The sequence below is a fragment of the Lepisma saccharinum genome, chromosome 2 (assembly GCF_977018435.1).
Source record: "Lepisma saccharinum chromosome 2, izLepSacc3.1, whole genome shotgun sequence".
NCBI classification, from domain to species: Eukaryota; Metazoa; Arthropoda; class Insecta; order Zygentoma; family Lepismatidae; genus Lepisma; species Lepisma saccharinum.
Genome location: NC_139230.1, coordinates 161,979,397 through 162,005,152, shown reverse-complemented (window position 1 = coordinate 162,005,152; position 25,756 = coordinate 161,979,397). Strand labels below are relative to the sequence as shown.

The following is a 25,756-nucleotide window of genomic DNA, read 5'->3' as shown; positions in this document are numbered from 1 at the left end:
CCAGCCACTGGTTGAGGCACATAGTGGTATGGATCTCACTTTAAACTGCAGGTCCAGTCCCGATTAGCCCATCCTTGCATAAAGTGGACTTAAGAACAAAAAATCAAATATTGATTATACAACATATTTAAAAATTCAATATTTGAAGTGGACTTATCATAACTTGCTTCTCATTTCCATTTCACCCTCGTGCTATCCAACATATCAAATATAAAAATGCACATTACGAAAAAGACGTATTTTGATTGGGTCTGTAGAGTTTGATATTCGATAACACCTTAACAGCAATGTTTTCGACAATCGTTGGGCGTATTGGAGATTCATAGAAAGAGCAACCTCTTGAAGTATAACCGTGTGCTTTAATTGTTAAGTAACATGAGCAGACAAACAAATAAATATAAAACCAATTTGAGTCTCTTGACGAAAAGCACAGTAGAATTAAGTGTGTGCTTGTGTGGGCCTGAGAACATAACTCAAACTGGTAATTACTTTGAGCAGTAAATTTTAAACAAACAGACAAGCGTAACTAACACTCACTACGTGTGTCTGCAAACTTGCAGTTTGTACCCTTAGCTATGCAGAAAACCTAACCGACAAGTAACCTTCAATTTACCTTCGTTCCTTGTTCCTCTGTGTTTTATGACCATACAATTTGTCAAAGAAGCTGCTTACTGAATACCCGTTAAAGGATTAATACTACACGAGAGCATTATTTATATCTCTTATGAAATCCATGAATAGATCTCATGTCACGCAAATCAGTATATCTGCCCCCCTGCCATTAAGTCCGAAAGCACAGACAAGCACTAATGAAAAATAAATTAGTCGTATGCGTCTTCGGCGAGTGAGGTCACTTATCTTCTGTAGAAGCAAATGTCAAATGATTTATGTAAGAAGGATTGCATGCTGTCACAGTAGGATCCTCCTAAATTTGATATGAGCAAGGGGAACGTGAATAGATTGAGCATAAAAATGTCCTCATCTGAAGCTAAATCAGAACGTATTTAATTAAAATTAAGATATATTTTGTATTAGTATATAATTTATACTATTATTAAACAGCATGTATCAGTCGCAGCATTAATATAAAATTATTCGGATTAAAATTGATTTCGATTAGAAATCTCCTTCATTCAAAAGATTTGATGCGTGGAAATTGAACGAAAATAAAAATAAAAGTTAGTTAGTCAAGAGTGTAAAATTTGTGAAATTATTTTTAGAAGAATACTACTTGCTGACAGTAGTAGCTTTCTAAACAGCCAATTTCCTGTTTAGATCGCCTCCGTGAGTTCCTACTCCAAATCACTGTTTACAGCGAGTTTTGGCTTATGAGTTTTGTGGTTCCGAGTTTTGACTTTAAGTCCACTTTATGCACATGAAGGCTAATAGGGACTGTACCTACAGTTTAAAGTGGGATCCGAACCACTTGTGTCTCCACCGGGCAGCTATTTATAATGCAAATTTTAACATTATTATTGGGTAATACTGTTATAATAAAGCCATGTTAATGTTATTTTCTTGTCTGTATTGCCGGCCTCCGTAGCTGAGTGCTTACGACAGCGCGCTATGATGACAGGGGTCCCGGGTTCGAATCCCGGCCTGAGCATGGGTGTTCCTTGCGAGGGTCTCTTCACTTTCATCATTTCATCACTCATTCCCATCATCGCGATTAGCCAAAAGTGGCAGAAAAGTAAAGTAAAATAAACTAAATAATTCAATCAACATTGTGTGTATTGTGAAAACAATCACTGGCAGTGTCAGTCATGGGATCATAGAGCTCTGCCCCCTCCCTAAATTTTGACTGACAGTGTGCATTGCTCACCAACTCGGCGAGCGAAAGTTCGCTTCGCTCAGTAAAGTTTTCATTGACTGACTGACTGAAACTTGTGGGTTTGTCAGCACTTGGGCTATTTGCACTCGTTACATCGTACGGGGTCAAGCCTCTTACCAAAAATAAAATTAACACATCTCTTTGGCGACTAAAAATCTCCTTATCCAGATTAAAATCTGAGGCTGTAAAGGGGCACTCAACACATATACATATAAAACACAATGCAACACACAATCACACAGAGGATTATACTGGCTGTAGGTGCAGACGCCAGATCCTCGTTGGCCTGCAGTACCAGGGAAGCGAAATTGACATTTGGGTGCTTACGGTAAAGTCACTCATCAACCGCCTTCTGTATCAACCTGTCACCTTTCCCGCGCTAGCGATCGCTCGACAGTTTCTAGGCCAATCGGAACGAAATGTCGTCTGCTGGACAGCGAGGAGCGAATGGGAAGCATATAAGCAACGTTTACGGACGCGCTGTTGCCACTTCCTAGTTAATTTCTTACTTTTATTTCATGTCATTTAATAAGTTCATTTTGCACAATTATCGTCGTAGCGGTTCGTGCGCTGTATGCAAATTTGTACACTACTGTGCAGCTTATTCGAAGCTAAGCTTCTCCCAACACTGGGAGTTAGCAGTAGGCAGCCACAACGCCGCGTGGCTTCTGCTAGAAAGGTCAACGTTCGGTGAATGTGAGAACAGTGACAGCTTAGGCCAAACACGGTTTACATCCCGCGCTCAGTATAGCATTAAGCCAGAGAAGAAATAGCGTTTCTATGTGAATAGACTGTCTGTGGCTCCGGTAAGTGTCTCGGTAGACAGTGTAGAAATTCAGCCCGTTATCTGATGAAATTCAATTAACAAACTTAATGTATATATTTTTCCCTTGTGACGAAAGTATTATTGTAAAATATGTGCACAAGCTAATGTTGATTAATCAATGAACTGAACACATTAAACCACCAAATAAATTATCAGTGTGTTCAAAGAGTGAAAACTTTGCTGGGTGAGCATTTGCATTTCTAATCCATCCAAACTAAGTTAAATTTCAAACAGGTAAATATTTGCTTCTTCAGAATGCTAAAATACATTTTAATCAAATCTTAAAGCAAAACAGTCCATTACTTTAAAATTAAGGGTGTTTTCAGACCAAAGCAACAAACGACACGGAGAATTCATGGAGATTTCACACCGAAGCGATAAACGACACTTGACAAGGAACACGTGTCGCTTGGATGTGAACCTACAGTAATAAATGAAACCTACCAAACCGAAGAGATAAAACAAGCTGCACATGTCGCTTGTCGCGTGCGTGCCGCTCGGACTGCTCTGTTGTTCGCGCGATGTATATTTTGCTTTAAACTGAATTGTCTCGTATTGCTTGTCACTTAGGAGCTTCTGTGTGAATTATCCGTGTCGCTTGTCACCTGTCGTTGTGTAGCTTGTTGCTTTCGTCTCAAATTTCCCTCATATAAAAGCGACAAGAGAGACGAACCCTTTCATTGTAAATCAAAACATTCACATTGAGAAAACGGCCCAGTCCGATCAACACTCAAGCGACGGTAGCTAGTCGTGCCGCTTCGGTTCGAAAGGTTGCATTTATTTCTGCAAGTCGCTTACCAAGAGACACGTGTCGCTTCGGTATGAAATCTTCCTGTTACTTTTAATTAGAAAGTACAACAAACAATTGTTAATAATCCTCACGTTTGAGGCGCGGTGTATTTCAAAAGTGAATTAGAAATAAGCAGTATTGATTTAGATAGGGATCGAATTTGACGCAGCTTAAAAAAATCACACTCGTGCTGCTTTGTCATTCAACAATGCTAAAGGCATTTGTTCTTCCCTTAGCGCTTGCGCAGCTTAAGATTAATGATGCTGGCCCAAGCACGCAAGGTTTGACATTGGCCTCGGTGCCAACAGACACGTCTTAATTCTTCTCGCAACAAGATACCTGGGAAGAAGTAATACAATAAGAAATCCCCGCTCCTATCTTTGCACACTTGTGTTTACATGCTAAGGAGATGGACAGCATTATTCCTCGAAAGAAACGAATGCATAGAGAGAATTACGTGACGTCACTAGTTGAAAGACTGCTCCTCAAGTCACACCTCAACGGGTGCTCAGCGACCTTCATGCAATCCACGTCCTTCGTTAAATGAGTAAGAAATCAATTCACGTAATACAAAACGCCCATTCTCCTCTGTTCGTGCCTAGCAGTATGGTATATTCTAGGCTAGCTAGGTGCATAGCCTGAAGCCTAGAGAGTAAAATCCTGAAGAAAAATCGATTAGAAACTGTGAATAAGCCTAATTTAAATATAATGATGGCGATTCTGAAGTGTGTAACCTGAATTCTTAGGAGTTGGCAACTTGAGTTCTTAGAAGTTGGCAACCTCAATCCTTGGGAGTTGGCAACCTCAATCCTTAGGAGTTGGCAACCTCAATCCTTAGGAGTTCGAAACCTCAACCCTTAGGAGTTGGCAACCTCAATTCTTAGGAGTTGGCAACCTTAATTCTTAGAAGTTGCCAATCTTAATTCTTAGAGGTTGGCAACCTCAATTCTTAGAAGTGGCAACCCGGCTGCCGTTGGGATGGCAACGTGACTTCCTTTAAGACGTCAAGAACGAGCAAAATGGGTGTGTCTAATCACTTTACCTGGAGTTTACGCGAGCCTAGTCCTCTCCCTTCCTCCATAGCCTAGATCCACGTGTCATAGTGAGCTAGTCCAGGTTTTGGGACTCATCATACGCCACTGGTGCATACTAACGCGAATTCATGCCCAAAAGTTTGCCAAAGTTCACCTTACGCTCAGATGTACTCTGTTCCAGGAATCTCTGGAGCAAGCCAAAGAAAACAAGCCTCTGCGCAAGTAGTGAATCCAGAAGGCTAGACCAATGAACTAGCGAGAGAGACAGCAGCTGCGCCCTGCTTTGCTCCAGCAACTCACTTTCTACCCTTCTCTACCGTTATGCTCGACCATTCTCCACCGATTCTCGAGACAGAGTGTAGACTAATCGTCACTGGACCTGAAGTTTAAAGTTAGATCCGAAACACTCCAGCAGGCATCGAACCCGGAACCCATTGATAACCAAGCGAGAGCGCTACCATTACTCCATCGAGGAGGTCGATGACATTGAAGATTAAGATAAATAGACTAACATAAAGGAACATCCACGTTGAGGCTACAGTATGAACCAAATCAATCAATCGAAGTGATTCGATGATGGAATATTATACGACTGTCAACCACCTTGAATGTTGGTCAAGTTAATTGTTAATTCTCTCCTGATGTTGACTGATCGAAATTAAAATTGTGGGTGCGTTAGCACCTTGGCTATTTGCACCTGTCACATTATACGGGGTCCAGCGCCTTACAGTAGATAAAATCAATAGCTGTCTCTGAGGACTAAAATCTCCTTATCTAGTTAAAAGCCGAGACTGTAAAGGGAATCTCGGCACATATATAGGACAAACACTAAGTCCTATAGAGGATTATACTGGCCGTAGGTCCAAACGCCAAAGCCTCGTTCGCCTACAAGCAGTGTTTTTTTCAGGCACCTTTCCGGGGGTGCAGAGCACAACAGAACAAAGTATAAAACTTTTCTGCTACCGTTGTTTCCCTCGCATCGGACCGCATTACTTTGTGTGGCGAATATGTTTGCCTTTATATGTATTTCCCTCTGTAAATAACAACGCCCACACTTGTCCCATCTTACAGAAGAAACAGAATAAAATTGGGAACCGCACTAGCCTTATCTACTCTCTCCCATCTCGAATGTGCAGTAGTGCTTTCCACACCAAAAGCGCAGACTCGTTGTCATCAGAGCCGACACGGTATTTTCTTTGTAATTGATACACAACAGTATATTTGTAAACGATAAGAAAATCGATTGTTGAGTCAAAGGTGGACTGACTGAAAAGGGTTGAGTTAAATATATATATATATTTATGCGATTGTTAGAATCTAGCCACCGCATTGCTTTCTTGTATACCTTCGAGAAGGTAAACGTTACATACAAGTGGTGGTCTACAAAAGACAAGACGCATTTGAGCTGCATTGCAGTTGTAGCAGTGGGATTTGCTGCACGACAAAAGAAGAACGAAGAGAACAATATACTTTTATTTTAGTGTTTCAGCGGCAGGAGCTAGCAAATAAATCTTGGGAAGTTGTCACAGCCTACCGTGGGATCGTCCAGTTCCAACCTGCATCCTTCGAAAAATCATCAAGTGCAAAAGAAGAACGTCACTACAACAAACAGTGGGAAGAAATGTACAGTTGGCTTGAGTATAGTGAAGAAAAAGGAGGCGTGTTTTGTAAACTATTCCAAAATTTCATTAAGAATGACGCAAAAGTTCTGCAAAAGTCATGTGGCGTGTTCATAACTGCTCCTTTCACATCTATCAGAAAAGCTTTGGAAAAAAATGGGAACTTAGAGAAACATGAACACTCTTCAGCTCATACTGTAAGTGTACTACAAGTGGAAAACCTCAAAAGGCAGGTTATGAAGAAACCCGTTTATGCTCAAGTTGTTCAACAGGGTGAAAGTGAAAGAGGGTTAAACAGAAAGAAAATGTTTGAAAATACTTTGCAGGGGCTTGTACTTTTGGTGAAGGAAGAAGTAGGTTTCACTACTAAATATGAAAGCATCATTGAAAGTATTCTGGATCAAATGAGTGATGAATTTAAGGTGTGGAGAGAAACTCTGAGTGATAGATCAAATTACAGCAGCAAGGACAGAGCATGTGAATTGCTGGTGTGTTTGGGCGAAGTATTGAGGGAGGAACTGAAGAAAACGTTGAAACACAAGAAGCTCTCCATTTTAGCAGATGAATGCGTCTCTTCGAGAAATAAAACGGAGTTAAGTATAATGTTCAGAGTTGTTGAGGATAAGGTCCCCGTGGAAACGTTTTTGTCATTAGTTAAAATTACTATTGGAAGGGCAGAAACTATTGCAAATGCTATTGATGAAGAGGTCTCTGCTCTTGATTTAACATACGATGATATTGTTGCTTTCGGCTTTGATGGTGCCTCAAATATGGCTGGGAATATTGGAGGTGTGAGAAAGAAGCTTTCGGAAAAGGCTCACAAAGAGATTCTGTATATGCACTGTAGAGCGCACATTTTGTCTTTCCACATTGAATTAAGTATACTTAGGTCAACGAATTCTACTTTATTTTTGTTACTGTACGTCATTTGCCACCTGTAACGCTCAAGTTCATTGACAAACCACGAACGACTACTGGTAATTCTCAATGTTAAACGCACATATGTTGTATTTCGCAGATGAGATTCACAACGCCCTCCCGGTTCTCTGGAATGCCCCCCCGGAGCAAATTTTCTGAAAGAAACACTGCCTGCAAGACTAAAGTTACCAGGGTGTACTACGAGGAAGTGAGGTTGACATTTGGGTTCCGCATATCGGTGCGTCAAATATTATTCCCTAATGTGAGGCCAAATTTTAGGTACAATCAAGTGAACGGAGGACAATTAACCTCTCTATGAGCATGAAGAAGTAGAAAATTCTGGCTTTCAGAGCTGGACATCAACACGCCGACCATGTATGACCCAAGGGAAATCTTGCCCGGCAGGCTCTGGCTTTCAACGTCATGTGTTTTATAGGGTTTGCAGTGTCTAAGGCAGCGGACGAGGAAGTAGTGATTATCAAAGTAACAGGAGTTTAATTACAGAACTGCAAATTTTAGTATTATGTATACGTACAAACCGCAAGATATCGTGATGTGGGTTAGCGACGTGATCATGGCAAATTAAAATCCAAGTATTACAACCGTACGTAATAGTTTGTAATTTACTGTTGACAGCTTTTTGCATGTTCAAGTTGAAGCGAAAAAGGGGTCATGACTGAAAAAGAATGATATCGTGACAGGAAAGATGCAACAAAAACACAAGGTATGGGAATAGTTCTTTATAAATCCCATACAATTTTGTATTTTTTGTTTTCACTTTCAATTATGTATATGTTTACCAAAAAATGTTGAGATTTATGCATTAATTAGTATAACTGTTTTGTCAGAAACACTATATTTGGGCACGGAATCTACACTCTCTTTTATATATGTTTGTTGCTTTGCCTCACTTATCTATCTCCTTATGTTAATCGCGACTATGAGGCTGAATGCAAGTTATAAAATATTATATATGAAGGCAAACGCAAAGTACATTCAGGTCATACGGGTTTCAAATCTATAATTATTATCCCTTCACGGGAAAACAGATTATTTTGTAAATATTTCAACATTAACCTTCCTGATGAACAACTGATTATCGTGGGACAAACGTATAACCAATTCAGACTCCAAACAGTAACATGAACTTACCGCTCTGCTACTTACCTGTTTTTTGGGGAAGGGGAGGTTAAGTAAACCAGTAATTTATCCACACACACACCAAACACGCCTCAAAACCTCCTAATTTTTTTTTAAAGAAATCTCCAAAATTTTGCCTAAATACCTCATTTACGAACTACTGTCCCTAGATTGCATCTGCAAAACCCGTAAACTCTTGTTTACACCCTCCGGATTGAATAATCTCATAAACCCCTGAAGTAAACCTGTTTATGTTTCATTGTCACTAAACGGGTATATATTACCCAGTGTTTATGGCATGGATTCCAGAAAGATTAGATCTTTGATCTGCGTTTGCATGAGAACATAAAGTATAATTTGTATGTTTATAGGATGTATGATTATGAGAAAACACTCTTCGAAACCACCCTGCAGAACAAACCCAAAATTACCTACAAGTTATCTGGTCAGTGTAAAAGTTTTTATACATGGCTCACTTCTGTTGTGAAGGTTACCTAAGAGAATAAACAATGCTGATTTTCTTGATGAAAACAAATCTAAGACTAAGATTTAAAAAGTTGAGTATTTCCACATGTTAACGCATTAAGATAGATGGCCGGCGGATTCATATCAGAAGAGAATATAACGTGTAAACGTCTTCAAGACTTTATGTCCCGTGGAATGTCTTTCCAAGACGTGAACGCAGTGAGTCTCTTGTAAAGCACTAGGTATTTCTCACGCTTGTAGTCAAGAAATGACACAGTCATGTAAATGGTTGGTTTATGTCACTTAACATGTGAAGGCTCTTTAAAGTCGAGAGTGCTTCAACCATAAAATTTAAATTCGAAAGACAATCCACATGTCAAAAAATTATGCAGAAACCGTAAGCATGAAACTATAATTAGAAATCTGTCAAAATCTAAGACCAATCAATCAATTATGATGGCAGACCTTCCACCATAATAAAAAAATAATAAATATAATAAATAAATAAATAAAAGATCTTCATAGTACAGATTCTGAATTTCTGTCTGAACAGAATTCAGATCTACAAACAGAACTTCTTTTTTCGACAGCCATAAACCGAAAAATACATCCACTTATTAAATTCCAACTACAGTCCTCATATGCTCCATAAAACAATAATATTAATCTTAATAACACTAGGTTAAAACAAACTCTTCAAAAAGAAGTTACCTGTACATTTCCATTCTCTAAAAATATAGAGAAAATTAAGTGATCTAATATATGCTCGTATGGACAAAGGAAAATGAAATATTACTTAGACAAGACCATTGATATGTAACTCATCGATCTGTATCGCATTTGGCACATAAGTTATTTAATAGCGAATGAAAACAAAATATAATAATTCAAGTGCTCATAATGTGAAACAAAGAAATTTTTGAATGAGAAATATTTGCCATAGAAAACAGATTTTACACACGTGTGCAGAACGTGAGGTCAAATGAACTAAGAATCAGAATATATCTATTTTCACGTTGGGTTGGCATGCAAGATAACCAAATCTTCCAATTATTTACCTGATGAATCTCAAGCATTATCAACAAAGTGGAGTTTTAAATGCTTATTCTACTTTAAAATACTTTATATTGAGTTTTTTATGACTACTTTTAAGCACAAACAGGCTAATTGGGACTGGACCTACAGTTTAAAGTGGGATCCGAACCACTATGAGAAGAAAAGACTTACACATAGCTATCTCTCTCATATGTATATGCATAATATATATACACACATATATGTATATGTATATAGTACATGATTACATACGTTCTCTTCAGTTTCATTTATGGTGGCCTATATCTAAAATTGGAAAAAAAAAGAACGGTTGTTGGCAAACTTTGTGCCTATTAGTTCCTCAGTATTCTTCTCTGCATACACATTGAATTACTTATATTGAAGAATCAAACATAAATATAACCTACTTCCGTGGCAGAGTGGTTAGAACAGCACACTACAACGCCAGGGGTCCTGGGTTCTAATCCCGCCATGAGCATGGGTGTTGCTTGTTAGTGTCATTTCAGCAATAAATGCTATTGCTGTAGTTGGCAGTATCATTACAAAGAGAAATAGTATAATATCTGACGTTTACTAATTTGAATTCTTGTCTACGTATAAGCCTACAAGGCTATAGAAGAACTTAAGATTCAATTTCTAATTGTTTCCAGATAATAATTTGTATTTGAATGAACATATGATGTCCAAAAGCACTTCTTGTAATTAATCGACACTAATTCGTTTCGCTTGCTAACTTTTGCAAGGCTCATGTTTCAATAGAGTAGAGGATTTAATGGTACATTCCATTGGGACTTAAATTTCATACGAGACTCTTGTCTAAGGGGCAAACCCAGTAAATATATGTCAGAAACTGAAATAAATTCACCGTTATTAGCCTTTGCGCAGGTCCGGGTCAACATGAAAGATTTCGCATATGAAATATGAGACACTAAATCGCTCACATCGTCCTATGTAGTCGTTGCGGAATTTTATCACTCAAGCGGAGAGTTGCGATCTTATCTGAAAAGGAGACCGACACCACAGACACAAGACGACTGAAACCCAGAGGACGACAGTTCGAATACAAATCCTTCAACTATGCGCTTTCAGCGCATGCTTTGTGCTTCTTGTGTCATGAGTTAAACCATTCCTTTTCTTTGTGCTCACCATTATCTAAGTGTGACAGAGACGAGACTAGGCCTAACATAGTCTCGTCTCTTGTATAAGCAAACCAGTCTCGTTTTCGGTCTCGCTTAGAGATGAAATGCATATGTCGTTCTCGACTTTGGTTACGTCCGACTTCAGTGGTGGAGTCGTTCCTTCAGCGCGCTACAACGCCAGGAGTCCCGGATTCGAATCCCGGGTAAAAAATGGGTGTTCTTTGCGAGTGGTCCTTCACAAATTATTTCATTATATCATCACTCATCCTCATCTTCACGATTAGCGCCGGCCCCCGTGGCGGAATGGTTAGCACATCGCGCTATGACGCCAGGGGTCTCGGGTTCGAATCCTGGCCTGGGCATGGATGTTTGTGAGTGTCCATTCATCAATTTCATCAAATCATCACTCATCCCCATCTTAGGCCTCCCGGATGGCGCAGTGGTAGCGTCGTCGCCTTCTAATCAAGGGGTCCAGGGTTCGACTCCCGGTGGAGGCACATAGTGGTTCGGATGCCACTTTAAACTGTAGGTTCAGTCCCGATTAGCCTTACTGTGCATAAAGTGGACTTAAAAGACTAAATCAATCAATCATCCCCATCCTCGCAAATTAATCAAAAAGCGAAGTAAAATAATGCAAATTAATGAATCTTCACTATTAGCAAAAAAGTTACAGAATAGCAAAGTAAAATATACCAAATCAAACATTCGACTTTGCTTACAATGCCTGACTTTTCTCGGTTTCGTGTCGATATTTAATTCCTACCCTAATTCTCATTTCGATACCGAAAGTAGAGACTCGATCTCGTTTCGAGTCTTTGCCGACGCGCACAACTTTTTTAATTCAATTAATCGTTTCGAGTCTTGAAATAATAAGGTACAAAAACTGTAAAACATGTATTTTTCATATCAACAAACACATATAACTTATATTTGGTATGTCTGAATTCATAATTTTGAATTAGGTGAAGAGTGTTCATACAATCTAATTTTATAAATTTTAGACCGACACGAGACTCTCTGAGAGCTTGGTCTCGTCTTGGTCTTGTCTCGAATCTCGAGACGTGATCGAGACGGTACCGAGACGACCTAGTTGCTTCGGAGGATCTTCTTCACATCGACAAAACCAGGCAGAGTCAGATTCGCAGATGCAAAGATATACCTTTAAAGGAGTCTCGACAAATAACCTTAATTCCTACCGTGGCTGGGGACATGCTCCATGGTTGATTCCAGGTTGGTAATGCAAGGCACGTTTCGAAACGGCAGCACGATGGACGAAATCATTCTCGTTGTGTAGAACTAAGAATTACGCGCTCTCCGATCTTGTCGGTAATGGGATTCAATCCTAATAAGTATATTGGCTTGTGGTAATAGCGAGGTTGCGAAGCTAATGCAGTGAAGATGTACAAAAAGGCTTCGGAGGAATGAGGATCTTTCAGAGTCTTCTTAGCGGCGCTGTCTCTTTCCTTTGCTCGTGCTTTCCTCGACCTTTCATTAGCAGTAATTACTGTCATTTCGAAGTTTCGAGAGCAAGCCGAAATAAACTTAAAGCGTGATTTGTCTTTGATGCACTACGAAAATGATTTACCGTTCATGTCACTTACGGACGCCCTCAAACCAGCTGCCTCGTGCTGACCAACCTCAAATAGCAAAACGGCATCTTTAAGCGCGGAAATGATTTTGCAGCCAAAGCGAACGTTTAATCGTAATATCCTTATTTAAAAAAAAATAATAAACTTTGTTTATTGAGCTTGCAGCTTTAAGAGCGCTCAAATGAATATGAATATTAGACTTATTGGAATACAATTCTTGTTCTTTGGCAATGCAGTTCTTCAGAAACTAAATTCAAGGTTAACAGCGACGATGATGAAAGGAGAATTCATTAAATGATGAAATAGAAGAAAGAACATATGCAATGAAATGTTCATGCTTTATCTGGGTTTCGAACCTAGGATCTCCAGCTTCGGGTTTAGGGGCTGCTGCACTAACCTCTCCGCCACATAAGGTGACTATAGATCAACAAAGTGTTGTTTATAACTGTTGATTTTATGATGGATACTCAAGAAACAGCTCGATGTTTAAATGTATTTTCTCTCTCTCTCTCTCTCTCTCTCTCTCTCTCTCTCTCTCTCTATTTCACCTTATAATTGATACTACGTACTTAGTAGCCATCAAGTACTTTATTATTTTACCCGCTAATCCAATTGTTCAGAACCCAAAATCGCGACCCAAACAAGACATAGGAGGAAGTGCAAATGTTTGGCATACAGTACTTCCATTTTCTTTTTCAGATGGAACGATCTATGTATTCAGTATTTCGCAATTATGTACATAAAATTTGTACATGTACATCTTTTGCATGTTCTGTCCATTTGATACTGTAGGATGTTTTGTCAATATACTACATGATTTGTAGTCTGTGCGAAGCTGCACATATATCCATGTTCAACTGTTTCGTTCTCGATTTCTTTTTTTGTTCAGCACTTGTGTTCGCCCGAGTTAGAGGTGTAATAAACTTCTCGGAATTAAAACTGCAGATGTTCTTCATAACCCAACAAATACTGGTTAGGCCTATTATTTGAGATATGTTAGTTTAGAATGTTATGCCTGGAATAAACAGGTACCTTACCTCTATATTTACTTCTCACCATTATATACTTTATGGAGAGAATAAACTTTCCATGTACACATGATCTTTAAAGAGATTGGAATATTCACCCTAAGCTTTAGTTCCTTTTTAAAACACAAAGCATTTTAAATAGCTACTAAGATAACAAAAAAAATATTCAAGAAGCTGATTTACTTGTTTCAAGATGGTATATATCCTTGTCTTTTGTGTGGTATTTCCCTTCTGTTTAGTAGGGCCACACAGTGTGTGTGTGTGTGTGGTGGAATGAATGTTTTAACAGGTGCTGCTTTACAGAACAAGACAAGTTCCATCGGATAGGAAAGACAAAGTGTTCGTCTGACTTCTTTCGAGCATTAATTTTCATTTAGAGTCTATTTAACACAACTGTCTTTCCGAGCATATATGTACATTTTTTTCTAATTTTCTAATATATATTTCGTTGAAACAATACGTCCATTTCTTACGGAGAGACAACTTACTGAAGCCCGCACAAAAGTTTGACATAAATATGAGCTTGAAAGAAACCATATTATATCAAGTTTCTATTCAATGCATAAAGAGTAAGCCAGAAGGCTTGTAAGGTGTGGTTTCATATATAAAAGGACATTTTACCAGCATCATTCCCGGAGTTGCTTCTTGACCACACATGAAGACCCCAATTCTATTATAGCCATTCTTATCACGAAGAATATCACGATTCCGCACGTAATAAATTCATTAATCTTCAGTACATGTTTGTTTCACAAAGCTTATTCGTATTTTATGTAAGTACGGGCGGAGATACGGAGATAAGTGCCTTTGGGTCCGTTTGCGGTCGTATTTCTTTGCGTAGCAACCGAGATCAAGCTACGGTATCAAGATTTCGCAGGTTTCTTTGGCAGCTTCGTAGCTATCCCTTGCATACTGTGCATTCCGTGCTTACTCATGCGATCTGAAACCGCTACTTCCCATCTGCACAGCCCGCGTATCCTTACCTAATTGCCCTGGGTTCGTGTTACAATGTAAGAAGGTATGATGTAGCCCCGAAGTCACTGACCATCAACCACGGCCGCAGATTCGAAAGCGATCAGCGCCATAAAGTACCTCTGCCGCAGTAGTGCATCCATTGTGTTTATTATTCTTGAAGTTTATAAGAGGAGGAAATTGCTATCGCATCATATTAGAACCTTCCTAACGTTTATTGCAGTTATCTTAATTTACAGCTTTTATGTTGCAAGTTTATGTTTCTCACGATGGCAACGAAGAAGAGTAAATGATAACGAATATAAGGATTACGGAATAATCAAAGCAATGAAGTAGAAGACTATCGTTTAACAACAAAAAAAGGTGTGCCCAGTGGTACATTTATAGATACTTAAATGCAATGAACCATTCTTCTTCCGCATAAGTTCTTTCTTGTTGTTTCCGACTAACAAGATCCGGTTTGTCTCTCATTGAGGGTTTTGTTTAGCAAAACAAAAGGTCCGGACAGAATTTCTGCTGTTTGTAACGTGAGCATTAATTTAAATAATTTCATATTAAATATCTGCTACGGAAAAATATATTTCCACATTTCTACCGTACGATTAAAACACCCATTTCTCTCTTTTCAATTCTTTTAAACCATTAGAGAATTGCTGCTTTTAGCAGAATCACTGCTCTCTGTATATAATGATAAATTAATATATTAATTTTACATAACAGTGACCACGGTGGATGTTTGTAAAGAGCAAAAGAAATGCTCTGTTCTAAAAGGAATTGTTAAAACGAGCAACAAATACGATAGCACTTTATTTTAACATTTATTATGGTCAAGAAATTTCAACTTTGTTTAATCAACTAGTCTAAGTCTTACTTTCTGCATGCGCTTTGGGTAAATGTTTCCTGTCAATATCTACCAGCTACCAAACACGAACGTAATGAAACAAGTGTTAGAATGGGATGCTACATTTAATTAAGGCCAGACACTTTTTCTCCCACTATTCTGTCTCTCTCTTCCATAGTGTTCCATCGTTGGTTGAATTTCTTTAGCCACTGTTCATTATTGATAGGAGTACTTGTTAATGCACGTTTCACACTAACATATGGTTTAACTACAAACGACCTTTCAAATACTTGTCTTACCTCCAATCGTATTGCACAATTAGTGCGTTAGATTATTATAACTTTTATGACGACTTTTGTAACAGCACAGTTAAAAAGCTTACATTTATGTTGGGAATTGTAGTAATGGGTATTCAACTACATGGGGCTCAGAGCACAAGTGGCATAACTCCATTCAAGACAGTTTTGACAAAAAAGCACATTTAGATAGCTTAATACTATGTTTAGCTATTGAGCACAAACACATTGGTCCCTCTATGACCAAGAATTTGAAACTTAGGAGATACTTACTTCTAGCACTGACTAAGTTACACATGTTTGTTTGACTTGATGATGTAAGTCCACTTTATGCACAGTAAGGCTAATCGGGACTGGACCTATAGTCAGAGGCGTCTGCTGAGCGCATGCACCGCATGTTCTCAGCAGACGCCTCTGGCTACAGTTTAGAGTGGGATCCGAACCACTATGTGCCTCCACCGGCCGGGACCCCTTGATTACAAGGCGATGACGCTTCCACTGCGCCATCGGGGAGACACTAAGTTACACATGAAACTCAATTTCCACGAAAAGTGTAGTTAGGTCACTTGTGCTCTAAACCCCTCACATATTAATATTTAGTCTATTAAATTACATATTGTTTGAAATCTCTATGTTCTCTTAAAGCGTTGCTGGTAATTTCAAATTTATATACAAGGTCCATTTGCTCATGAGTTAAGATTGATACCACCGCTTGCATGACCATCCAGAAATTGAATTCTTTATTCCTGTTCCAGAAATCCTTAATTGTCTTGTAAATGACAAACGAAGGCCAAATTATGGAAATACTTCTATGGTATTTATTGTAAACATCAATCCTTATGATAGATCGTCCTGAAAATCTATCAACAGCATGAAACGGTGTGCGTGTTTTGAGTGTGAATAAGTTTTGACCTTACGACCATTGTTTATTTTTGATCCACCTTACACACACTAATTTCATAGACTTTACAGTACTTCAACTCTCCGAATTTTCAACCCCTCACCCCCGGGCCAGTGCTGTAAGTCAACTCAAAAGTTTACTCGTGACGTAATAGAATGAATTCCCTGAAGATGAAAAAAATAAGTGTCCGAAACGTTGGATCAAAAATACAACATAGGTCAAAAGTTTAAAATATATTCACTAGAGTAATTAAATACTTGTTTCTCATTTGCTGTGAGTACAGAAAATGAGTTCGATTCCTAAGCATGACTGCTGGCTTTTTCTACAAAATCTTCTCCTTTAGAAATTCATATTTAAGTTGATACGTAAGCTTTCAGAGTTCTTTATTTCTTTCTTTGCTTATTTACAGTAATGGCTACCAGGGAATAGATTGGAATGCATTGCCAACCTCGTTGAAATCTATCAATAAACATACCACGTTTAAAAGCAACCTCAAGCAATACCTGTTGGAACAGCAACGGGATCAAAACTAGTCAAGAGACCACTTAAGAAAATTGTATTTCTCTTGTCATTTTTATTATTATCTATCTTTATTATTATTATTATTATTATTATTGTATGCTACTTACTAATTTACATTGTATTTTCTCTTTACCATAAAATAATGTCACTATTAGTATTATATGTAAATTTCGTTGTGTTTATACTACTGTCATTTTTTTTAAATTCTGCAATTATCATTCTTCATGTATTCTTTTACTTCTCTTTATCACTATTACAAAGACAAGGATTGGTTGTAAGAGCCGCCCAAGAGGACGAAACACGCCTGCTTTCATTATTATTATTATTATAAATTTTAAAATTATCACAGGTAAGTATGATTTTAGGGTAATTTTCAATTATAGGCATCACATCTTCAGAACAACCGATAACGGTTCTCTTGACTGACTACTAATTTCCTCCCTCAAGTTGCAACGATGTAGGTCTCTTCTTCTACAAGGAATCGCCTGGGAGAAAGCCAGTTGTACATCCTCGGTAGAATTATGGAACAAACTGAACGGTTCAGCATCCTGAAGAGCATCTACCAAACACACAAAGGCATTTAGATTTATCCTATCTCTTGAAAAGCTTGCGACGAAATTGGCTCCAATTCCTGCATAGCGAAATGCGCATTATATGGTGGATCGCTCTCTCCTTTGTCATGTTTCGACATTCTCAATTGCGTGATGGAGATCAGAATAAAATGAAAACGATCATTCAGCATGAGAACCTAAGATTTCGAGAAATTCAGCACAGTCATCCTGGGAGCAAGTTTCTGCTCCTAAGTGATACAAATTAGAAAAGTCTTGGACCCGGATGGATACAATAGGACAAGATGCAGACAAGCTTTCTTCCAGCATCTGACAAAGAACCTTGGGAGAATATTCAAATCAAGAGCACCAAATAGGATGCAAGTTATTCGGCTCAAGTCCGCTAGGAGAAGCTGCTTCAATTTACAAGTTTTAATATGGTGGAGTTTATAGGGTTATCACATCAGGCAACCAGCTGATGCTCCGTGTGCGTGATGAGGCAATTTCAGAGCGTTGGAATGTAAAAAGACTCTCGTGCGAAGATCATTAGGAAGCTAAAAACGTGAAATGAGATTTCCTTCCTTGTTCTCCCGGCTGATACGATAGAGGCAAAGCTGGACGGAGATTGTGCCACTGTGACTAGAGTCTATGAAGGTCAGATGATAGTCTTAGCAAGTAGTACGACAATATATGGAGATGGAGGGAGTTTGTCCTTATTATCCTTAATCCAATATATCAATGATAATATACTTTAATGCAGAGGACAGACTGAAAATCATATGCAAGTGAATTAATTCTTAAAATACTTTGTAGTTACTTGAATACAATTCTATATTTCGTATTTTGTATATTATATATTCTGTATTTTTGTGCTATATTCAGCGCTTTAAGACTTGTATGTATGAATATAGTGTGTGTTTGTGTATGTATGGACATATGTGAAATGACTAAATGTACTTTGTGTTTAATATAATAATGTATAAATTTATGTATATGGTTGAGTGGAAGAAAAGGCTTTATACGGCCAAGACGTCAATAAATAAATAATATTTCTGCATCTTGGATCACTTCTTTCGTAATTCCAGCCTTATTGTGCTGAATTTTTAATTTCTTTTTCTTGAAATTGACATCTTGAAAGCTTTATTTTTTCCACCCGATAATGAATACTCTTAAAGGGATGTTAGAGGTCAGGCATTGTTTCTACGTAAGAAGTTGATCCAAGAGTGTTTTGGTTGTATAAATAGGGGTAGTTTGGTTAATTTTTAGGATTACCTTTCATGCAAGTACACAGAAAAAGAGAGATTTGTTTGGTAACTACAAACAAAAAAATTGTAGCCTTTACTAAATTTGCTAATTTAGGGTAATTTTTTTGTAACAGTAAGCAAACTTGAACCGTTACTGAAAGGATTTGACTCTGGTAAACAATAATTTGTCGACTATTTAATCATATGTTTGGTTCCGAGAAACTATGTGAAATAACCAAACAAACTCTTCTCTCTGTGTAGAACAGGAGAATGATTTCTCGGCAAACAATATTTGTTCACAATATAAAATGAGCAGAATAGTAAATAAGATTATAACGCTAATCCCAAACTAAACCATTTGTTCGATAGAAAGATCCTTCTCAGCAGATATGGTGCATACAAACGAAGAAAAGAATTAGGAACAAACTCTGCATATCGCTGAGTTTTTTTTAAAATTACATTACGGGTGACCATAGTAAGAGTCAACAATTAACCTGTCAGTAGTTAAATTAAATTGTTGAAGACACTCACAAAGAACGCCCAAACCAGGACTCGAACCCGGAAACTTCGGTATCGAGATCAAAACAACCAGAGGAAACGAGACGGCACATCCCAATCCATATTCACTATAGCCGCCGACATTTGTTGGCCGACACCATAGACAACAGGGTCTCCCCGTGTTGATTTGTAATCAAGCGGTCCCGGGTTCGATACCTGGTGGAGGCACATGCCACAATGGTTCAGATCCCACTTTAAACTGTAGGTCCAGTCCCGATTAGCCTTACTGTGCATAAAGTGGACTTAAAACAACAATTCAATCAATCAATTCAAGCCATCAACAACAATCGCTTACAGCTTTAGGCAATCTTACATCCATATGAAGTTAAGCATCCATCAAAACTACAGAAAACCATGCCGTTACTAAGTGTGGTGCTAACTTCAAATCAATTTACCCCACTTCCGTGGTCTGGCATACACACTATACCCATTGATACCTGCTTGGACGACCTTGAGCAGGAGCTGAAGGCCAAAATTTTTTCGAGAGCTCAAGTAGCATCGTATCTATAGATCGACCACAAGGAAAAAAAACCTTGGGACGAAAAGTCCCAGCGCAGCTTTCCCTTTCTCCGTTCAGCTCGGGCCATAAGGAAGCATGGTTCACTCTCCCCCCCCCCCCGCTACTCGTGGGAGTACGGTGCACAGGAGTCGCGGGTCTGCGCAGGTTGTTTTGCTCGTGGTTCCACTATAGCACCGTAGCTAGATATTTTGGCGCCCTAGGCAGGATTGTGGCACTACCAAGCACCGATATTTTATGTGCGTCCTTCGATTTTTATTTTCTTCTTATGCTATGGTTTGTGATATTTACATCCTACAAATTTTGAGATGAGGATACAAAGAAAAGCACATTAAAAATAATATAGGTTATATTTAGAGATTCGTAGTATATATATATTGTGATTTTAAAAATAGTTTAGCATATTTTAGAATATTTCAGTTATGTCTCAGTGTCTGAAGAACATATTTTAAAATGTACTATTACTTCTACTTTGGGAAAGAGAAAATTACAGCAGCGTGTTTACCTGCTAAGTGTAAATTTCTCCGTCGCGTATTCTGACTTTGTTATCCTTATAAAAAATAATAATAAGCAGCAGCTTTGATTGACATCCTACGCTTCAGCATCCTAGCCAACCCCTCGCTACGGGTCTTGCTTAGATGTAGATGTACTTTCTGATGCAGGGTGTGAAATCCTGGGGAAACGGGGGGGGGGGGGATTTCTCCTCTACGAACAATCTTGTCCTCAAAAATCCCCCTACCAAAAATTTTAGGAGGGGAGATTTTTTGTTATAACAACAAAGGATGAGCAATTAGTTTTGACTTCGAATATACTTTACACAGGAAAATATAAAAAACACACTCTCTCTCTTTCAACGGGTCATTAACAGATCTGATTTGATTTATTTTACTTAGCTTTTTGTGCCACTTTTGGCTAATTTGCGAAGATGAGGATGAGTGATGATATGATGAAATTGATGAATAGACATCACAAACGTCCATGCCCAAGCTAGGATTCGAACCGCGGGACTCCGGCGTCGCAGCGCGATGCGCTAACCACACCCCCACGGAGGTCGGCGGGTCATTAACAGATCTACACCAATAGGATATATGCATAATAAAAGTAAAACAAGAATAAAAACAAATATAATTATGAAATCTAATTTATTTAACGCAAACTATTTCATTTCAACTATTACATAATAAAACGATTTCAACAATTTTGTAATTTATTTTAGATTTAATATTATATATATATATATATATATAATATTATACTATATGTCCTCCTCCGTAGCCGTGCGGTCTAAAGCGCTGTGCTCTGCGGTCTGACAGCGGGACGGCATGGGTTCGAGTCCGCCTGGGGTCAGTCTCTGGGTTCTCGGCCTGCGTATAGGACCGGTGGCAACCCACCGTCGTGAGGAAATTGGGGAGCTACGAGTGAGTAGTGTAACCCGTTCATAAAAATCTCCTATAACAACTGGGGGTTGCTGACCAAACGTCACCCCATTACAGGTTGCAAGGGTCCCGGGTTCGAATCCCGGTCGGGCTTGGTTGTTTGTGAATGTCCATTCATCAATTTCATCATTTCATCACTCATCCCCATCTTCGCAAATTAGCCAAGAGGCACAATACGCGAAGTAAAATAAACTAAATCAAATCAAATCACACCATTACCGGTTGAAGAACTCCACACCTCTAGGTAGGACTGTGGGAGGGAGACTGGCAGTCGGGAGATAGGCAAGGGCCATACGGGTTGTAGAGCCACGGGTTATTAATATATTTTATATATTGGTTATATTTGCGTGTGTATTGATTAAGGTCTTTCTCCCCCCCCCACCAGTCTTCAATGATTTCGCACCCTATTCTGATGCCAAGAACATTATGCATTTTTTCATGAAGCATCATTGGAAGGGATGGCTGAAGGTGAACAAGGCGGTTTGGCTCTTCATGCATCGACGGATGCTGATGCACGCTCAATTTTACTCGGTTCAATGAGGATGCAAGATTCTGAAAACCCGATTCGTCTCTTCGCCGAGAGCACACTCTGTTAACGGTCTCCGGCGGCTCCGAACGCAGGCTAGCGAGGCAGGAAGCTAGAGATGATCTAGATGGCTAGCTGCGGAGAAACAGGCCCGTTACCGCTTCCTGCGACCCGAGGAAAGATCCTCTCTGTCGCCTCGCGTACCGGAAGCTGGGCTGCCACCTGGAGATAACGGATATCTTCTCGTTTGCCTCGATTCTAATAATTACCTCTCTTGTACGACGACTGCCTTTTTCGGAAGTTTTCTGAGCGTGCGCACTGGAGTGAACTGGGAACAATGTGGCCAACCCACACAGCGCAAAATTCCTGATGCAAGACTTCATCTCGGACAACCGCTTGTACTTTGCACTTTTATAACACTGCAGTGGTCCCGCAGAAAAAAAAATAAACACTCCCGTCATTGATCGCGTGGATCACTATTGCGATCCATAGAATATTATCGTTTTTACCCATTATTGGTCAAAATTTATCAGGGTCTATGGCGAGAATGTAATTTTTAAGTATTTCACTCGACACATTACAGTAGGGAGGAAATTCTAAATCTAGTGCATTGCATTAGAATGTGATGAAACCAAACAAAAATACATATCTTAGAATTGAACTTTCATTTTCTTTCCCAAATTATTCAAAAACAGGTTTTTGGTGATCTGAACACACCCACTTCATATCTTTACAACAGATTCCATACATAGAAATACTACGTATCCTAAAACCCTCCCGCCAATGCTCGCGTGGATCGCTATTGTGCTCCATTGAAATATGAGCTCTAATAACAAGTCAACAATGGATAAATTTTAAATAACGGCTGCACGAACATAGTATCTGGACTGTTCCAGGAAGGTATACTGGGAGCTAAGGTTAAGAGATCTGCCAAACTGCAGTAGCATGTAAAAATATACGAGTGGATCAGTATTGTCCTCCACACGACCACTGCAGTGTTAATTAATTACTGGTTTGTTTCCAAAATTGGTTTATTTCGAGTAAGGTAACTTAGGATGAATCGGGTAAAAAAATCAAACAATCTAAATATTTCGTATAGTTTAATTGAAATTTACAATTATCTGGAATATGGTAATAAAGCAATCCTTTAACTATAATTTCCAGTAATTAATAATTTGTTAACTTCTCTTATTTTTTTGCCCGTAGGTTTTGTACTTCAATTCTGCATGACCCTATTCACCCTTAAGAGTTCGGGTGAATCGGGTCACATGTAAGGGTGAATCGGGTCAGTTACCTAACGTTGAAATATGCATTATCAGTAGTGTTGGGCGATATATCGTCTAGACGATATATCGCGATATTGAAAAAGTAATGTCCAGGCGATATCAACTAGACGATATATCGTCGCGATATTTTATCGATATATATCGTGACCACGATATGTATCGTCATGATATTTTGGCGATATATATGGTGGCCGTGATATGCATCGTCACGATATTTTGGCGATATAATATCGTGTCGCCGATATGTATCGTCTCCAAGATATTTTACGAATTGAATGTTTGTTGTACTTTACTTATGGTAGCCTACGTGTTTGATGGTAAAGTATGAAGATGGTATACCTATTTTGTGTTGCTCCAGTCCTTCTTATTCTGTTTCTTCTTCCTTACACACTGCATTTATGAGGAAGTTTGTGCTGATCGGGAGGTGTGGGCGTGAATTATTTCTATTGAATACATCTCTCTCTCTCTCAGTATTTCGGTAAAATTTGCACTGTTGAACTACGTATTTGCACATCGGTAGATTCCGAACATGTACCACGTTATATGTGTATATTGTCAACGATATAGCATCCATCATAGTTATCATATCATCGAAATATATCGTGTCCAAAATTAATACACGAGTTACCCTCTAATGCCACGCAAGCACTGTTTGATTTAAATAGGAAAAAAAACATTACAGTAAGCTGCACGAGAAATTAAAATTCGTCGTTCTGGGTAACTATTAATGATCAACATGCGCCGTAATCAGTGTTAGGCTTAAATAGAAGTACAAAAAAGTCTAAAATAAAACTTCGTTGACAATGCTAGACGAATGCGGAAGTATGAAAGCACTTGTTACAGCTAAATTAGTCCTTCAGCACTTATGGTGCATAGAAAACATTATTAGTGAAGAATGAATTATGCAGCTCACTATATTAATTTTTTGATATTCTAAAATAATCCTGATGCAGCTTATGGTGCGTATCTAGGACTAACTGCCCAGGAGGGCAAATTTCAAGTTAGTGTCTTACGGCGGGCGCCCTACATGCTGGTAAGAGAAGTGGGGAAGCGACCAATAGAGCTCAATAAGAAACGCAGCAGCCTGTAGAACGAGGTGCGCCCGGCGCTTCTTCCTCTCGACGTCGTAACTCTCGGCGCCACCGTATTGTCTGGTTGGTCTGCTGCGTATTCCCCTCTCCCCACTTCCCTTGCCAGTATGAGGGCTGGTTAGTTCATTAAACTCTCCAGCCTAACTATTGCCTATTTTTGTGAGAGCAGGAAAAGGTTCTTAAAAGTCCTTGCCTTGACTCATCTCACCCAGCAGGTCGTTAGGTGCCGGGGCTTGCCCCGAGTTGATAGCTTCCTGGAGATGAGGCCTGCTGGAGAAAAGGTTCTTAAAGCCGCCCGCCGTAAGAGTAGACAAGAGTTATAACCATAACGACTAATTCCAGGCCACTAATCAACAAATTTTGCAAACTTTATATGAAATAATATTGTGACAATGGAAAGAACATTTTTGAAAAAATATTTTGGTTGTAATGGAACTAAAATTTATCAACATAGGTAATTACCATTAATTTTTGTACAATATATTTACATGCTAATTATTGCGTCAAACTTTATATTCTTTTCTCGCCCTGCTAACGTATGTACAAAGTACACATCTTACAATGTCGTTTTGTCCATCCGAATGTGACGAACGGAACTTGGTTGTCATTACATGAAATACTCTTCTGTTTGTGACAGGAAATGCAGCACAGAAAAGGGGACGATATGTATAGCCGACACGATATGCTTTGATTTGAGTTGGTGTTTTAAGTCCACTTTATGCACAGTAAGGCTAATCAGGACTGGACCTACGGTTTAAAGTGAAATCCGAACCACTGTGCCATGTGCCTCCACCGGATATTGAACCCGGGACCGACACCATATGTATCGTGGGGACAATATATATCGCCGATATCACGATACGGAAAAATATCGTATCGTATCGTCTGTGACGATATATCGCGATACCTAATTTCCGATATCGTCCATCCCTAATTATCAATCTTTAATTTCCAATACAAACCTTATGTTTAGAGTGTAGGACCTTATCTTTTGCTCGCAAATCTTCCACAAATAAATTTTGTTCTCCCTTGTGCAGTAACAAATTTCCTGATCTTTAGATTTACTAGCCACTGTACCCAATCAATTTCGCAGAAATAGGGTTGTTGTATTAGTAGGATACCAGCAAGTTAACATTAAATATCATTCATTAATCTACATTAGAGTGCTGAAATATAACAAAATTCGCACACTGAAGTTACATAAATACAAATCATTAAAGTTTAGGGAAACAGAAAATATGTTCCACAAATAAGATATATTATATAATTAATATAATTATGCCTTTATACATTATTCGCATGCCAAATTACTTTGATTTCACCCTCTCTTGTTAAAAAATTAAATAGGTAATAAAATTTGGCAGAAAATTAATACCATAAGCACCATTAACAGATATTTCATCTAACAAGGTTATTTTTAAAATATGATAGTATTCTTAAATAAATCAAACAAAAACTATTGGAGTATTCTTGCTTTCGTAAATTATAGCATAATGTGTATAACAAATGAGTTTTCCAAGATCTAACTTTAAGCAGAAATATTTTTCTTTCTCTTCGTTTGGTGTAATCAAAGGGCCTGTAAT

At 38.6% G+C, this 25,756-nt stretch overlaps 1 protein-coding gene across 1 annotated transcript in view; it reads left to right on the top strand.

Moving 5' to 3' along the window:
* The window catches only part of LOC145983735 (uncharacterized), a 40,289-nt gene extending 31,633 nt beyond the window's left edge, over positions 1-8,656 (top strand). Inside the window, exons 2-3 of the mRNA XM_083116785.1 lie at positions 5,971-6,932; positions 8,530-8,656. Of these exons, the coding sequence (XP_082972911.1) occupies positions 5,971-6,932; positions 8,530-8,656 (1,089 nt within the window). The remainder of the gene's footprint in view (positions 1-5,970; positions 6,933-8,529) is intronic.
* The last annotated feature ends 17,100 nt before the right edge of the window (positions 8,657-25,756 follow it).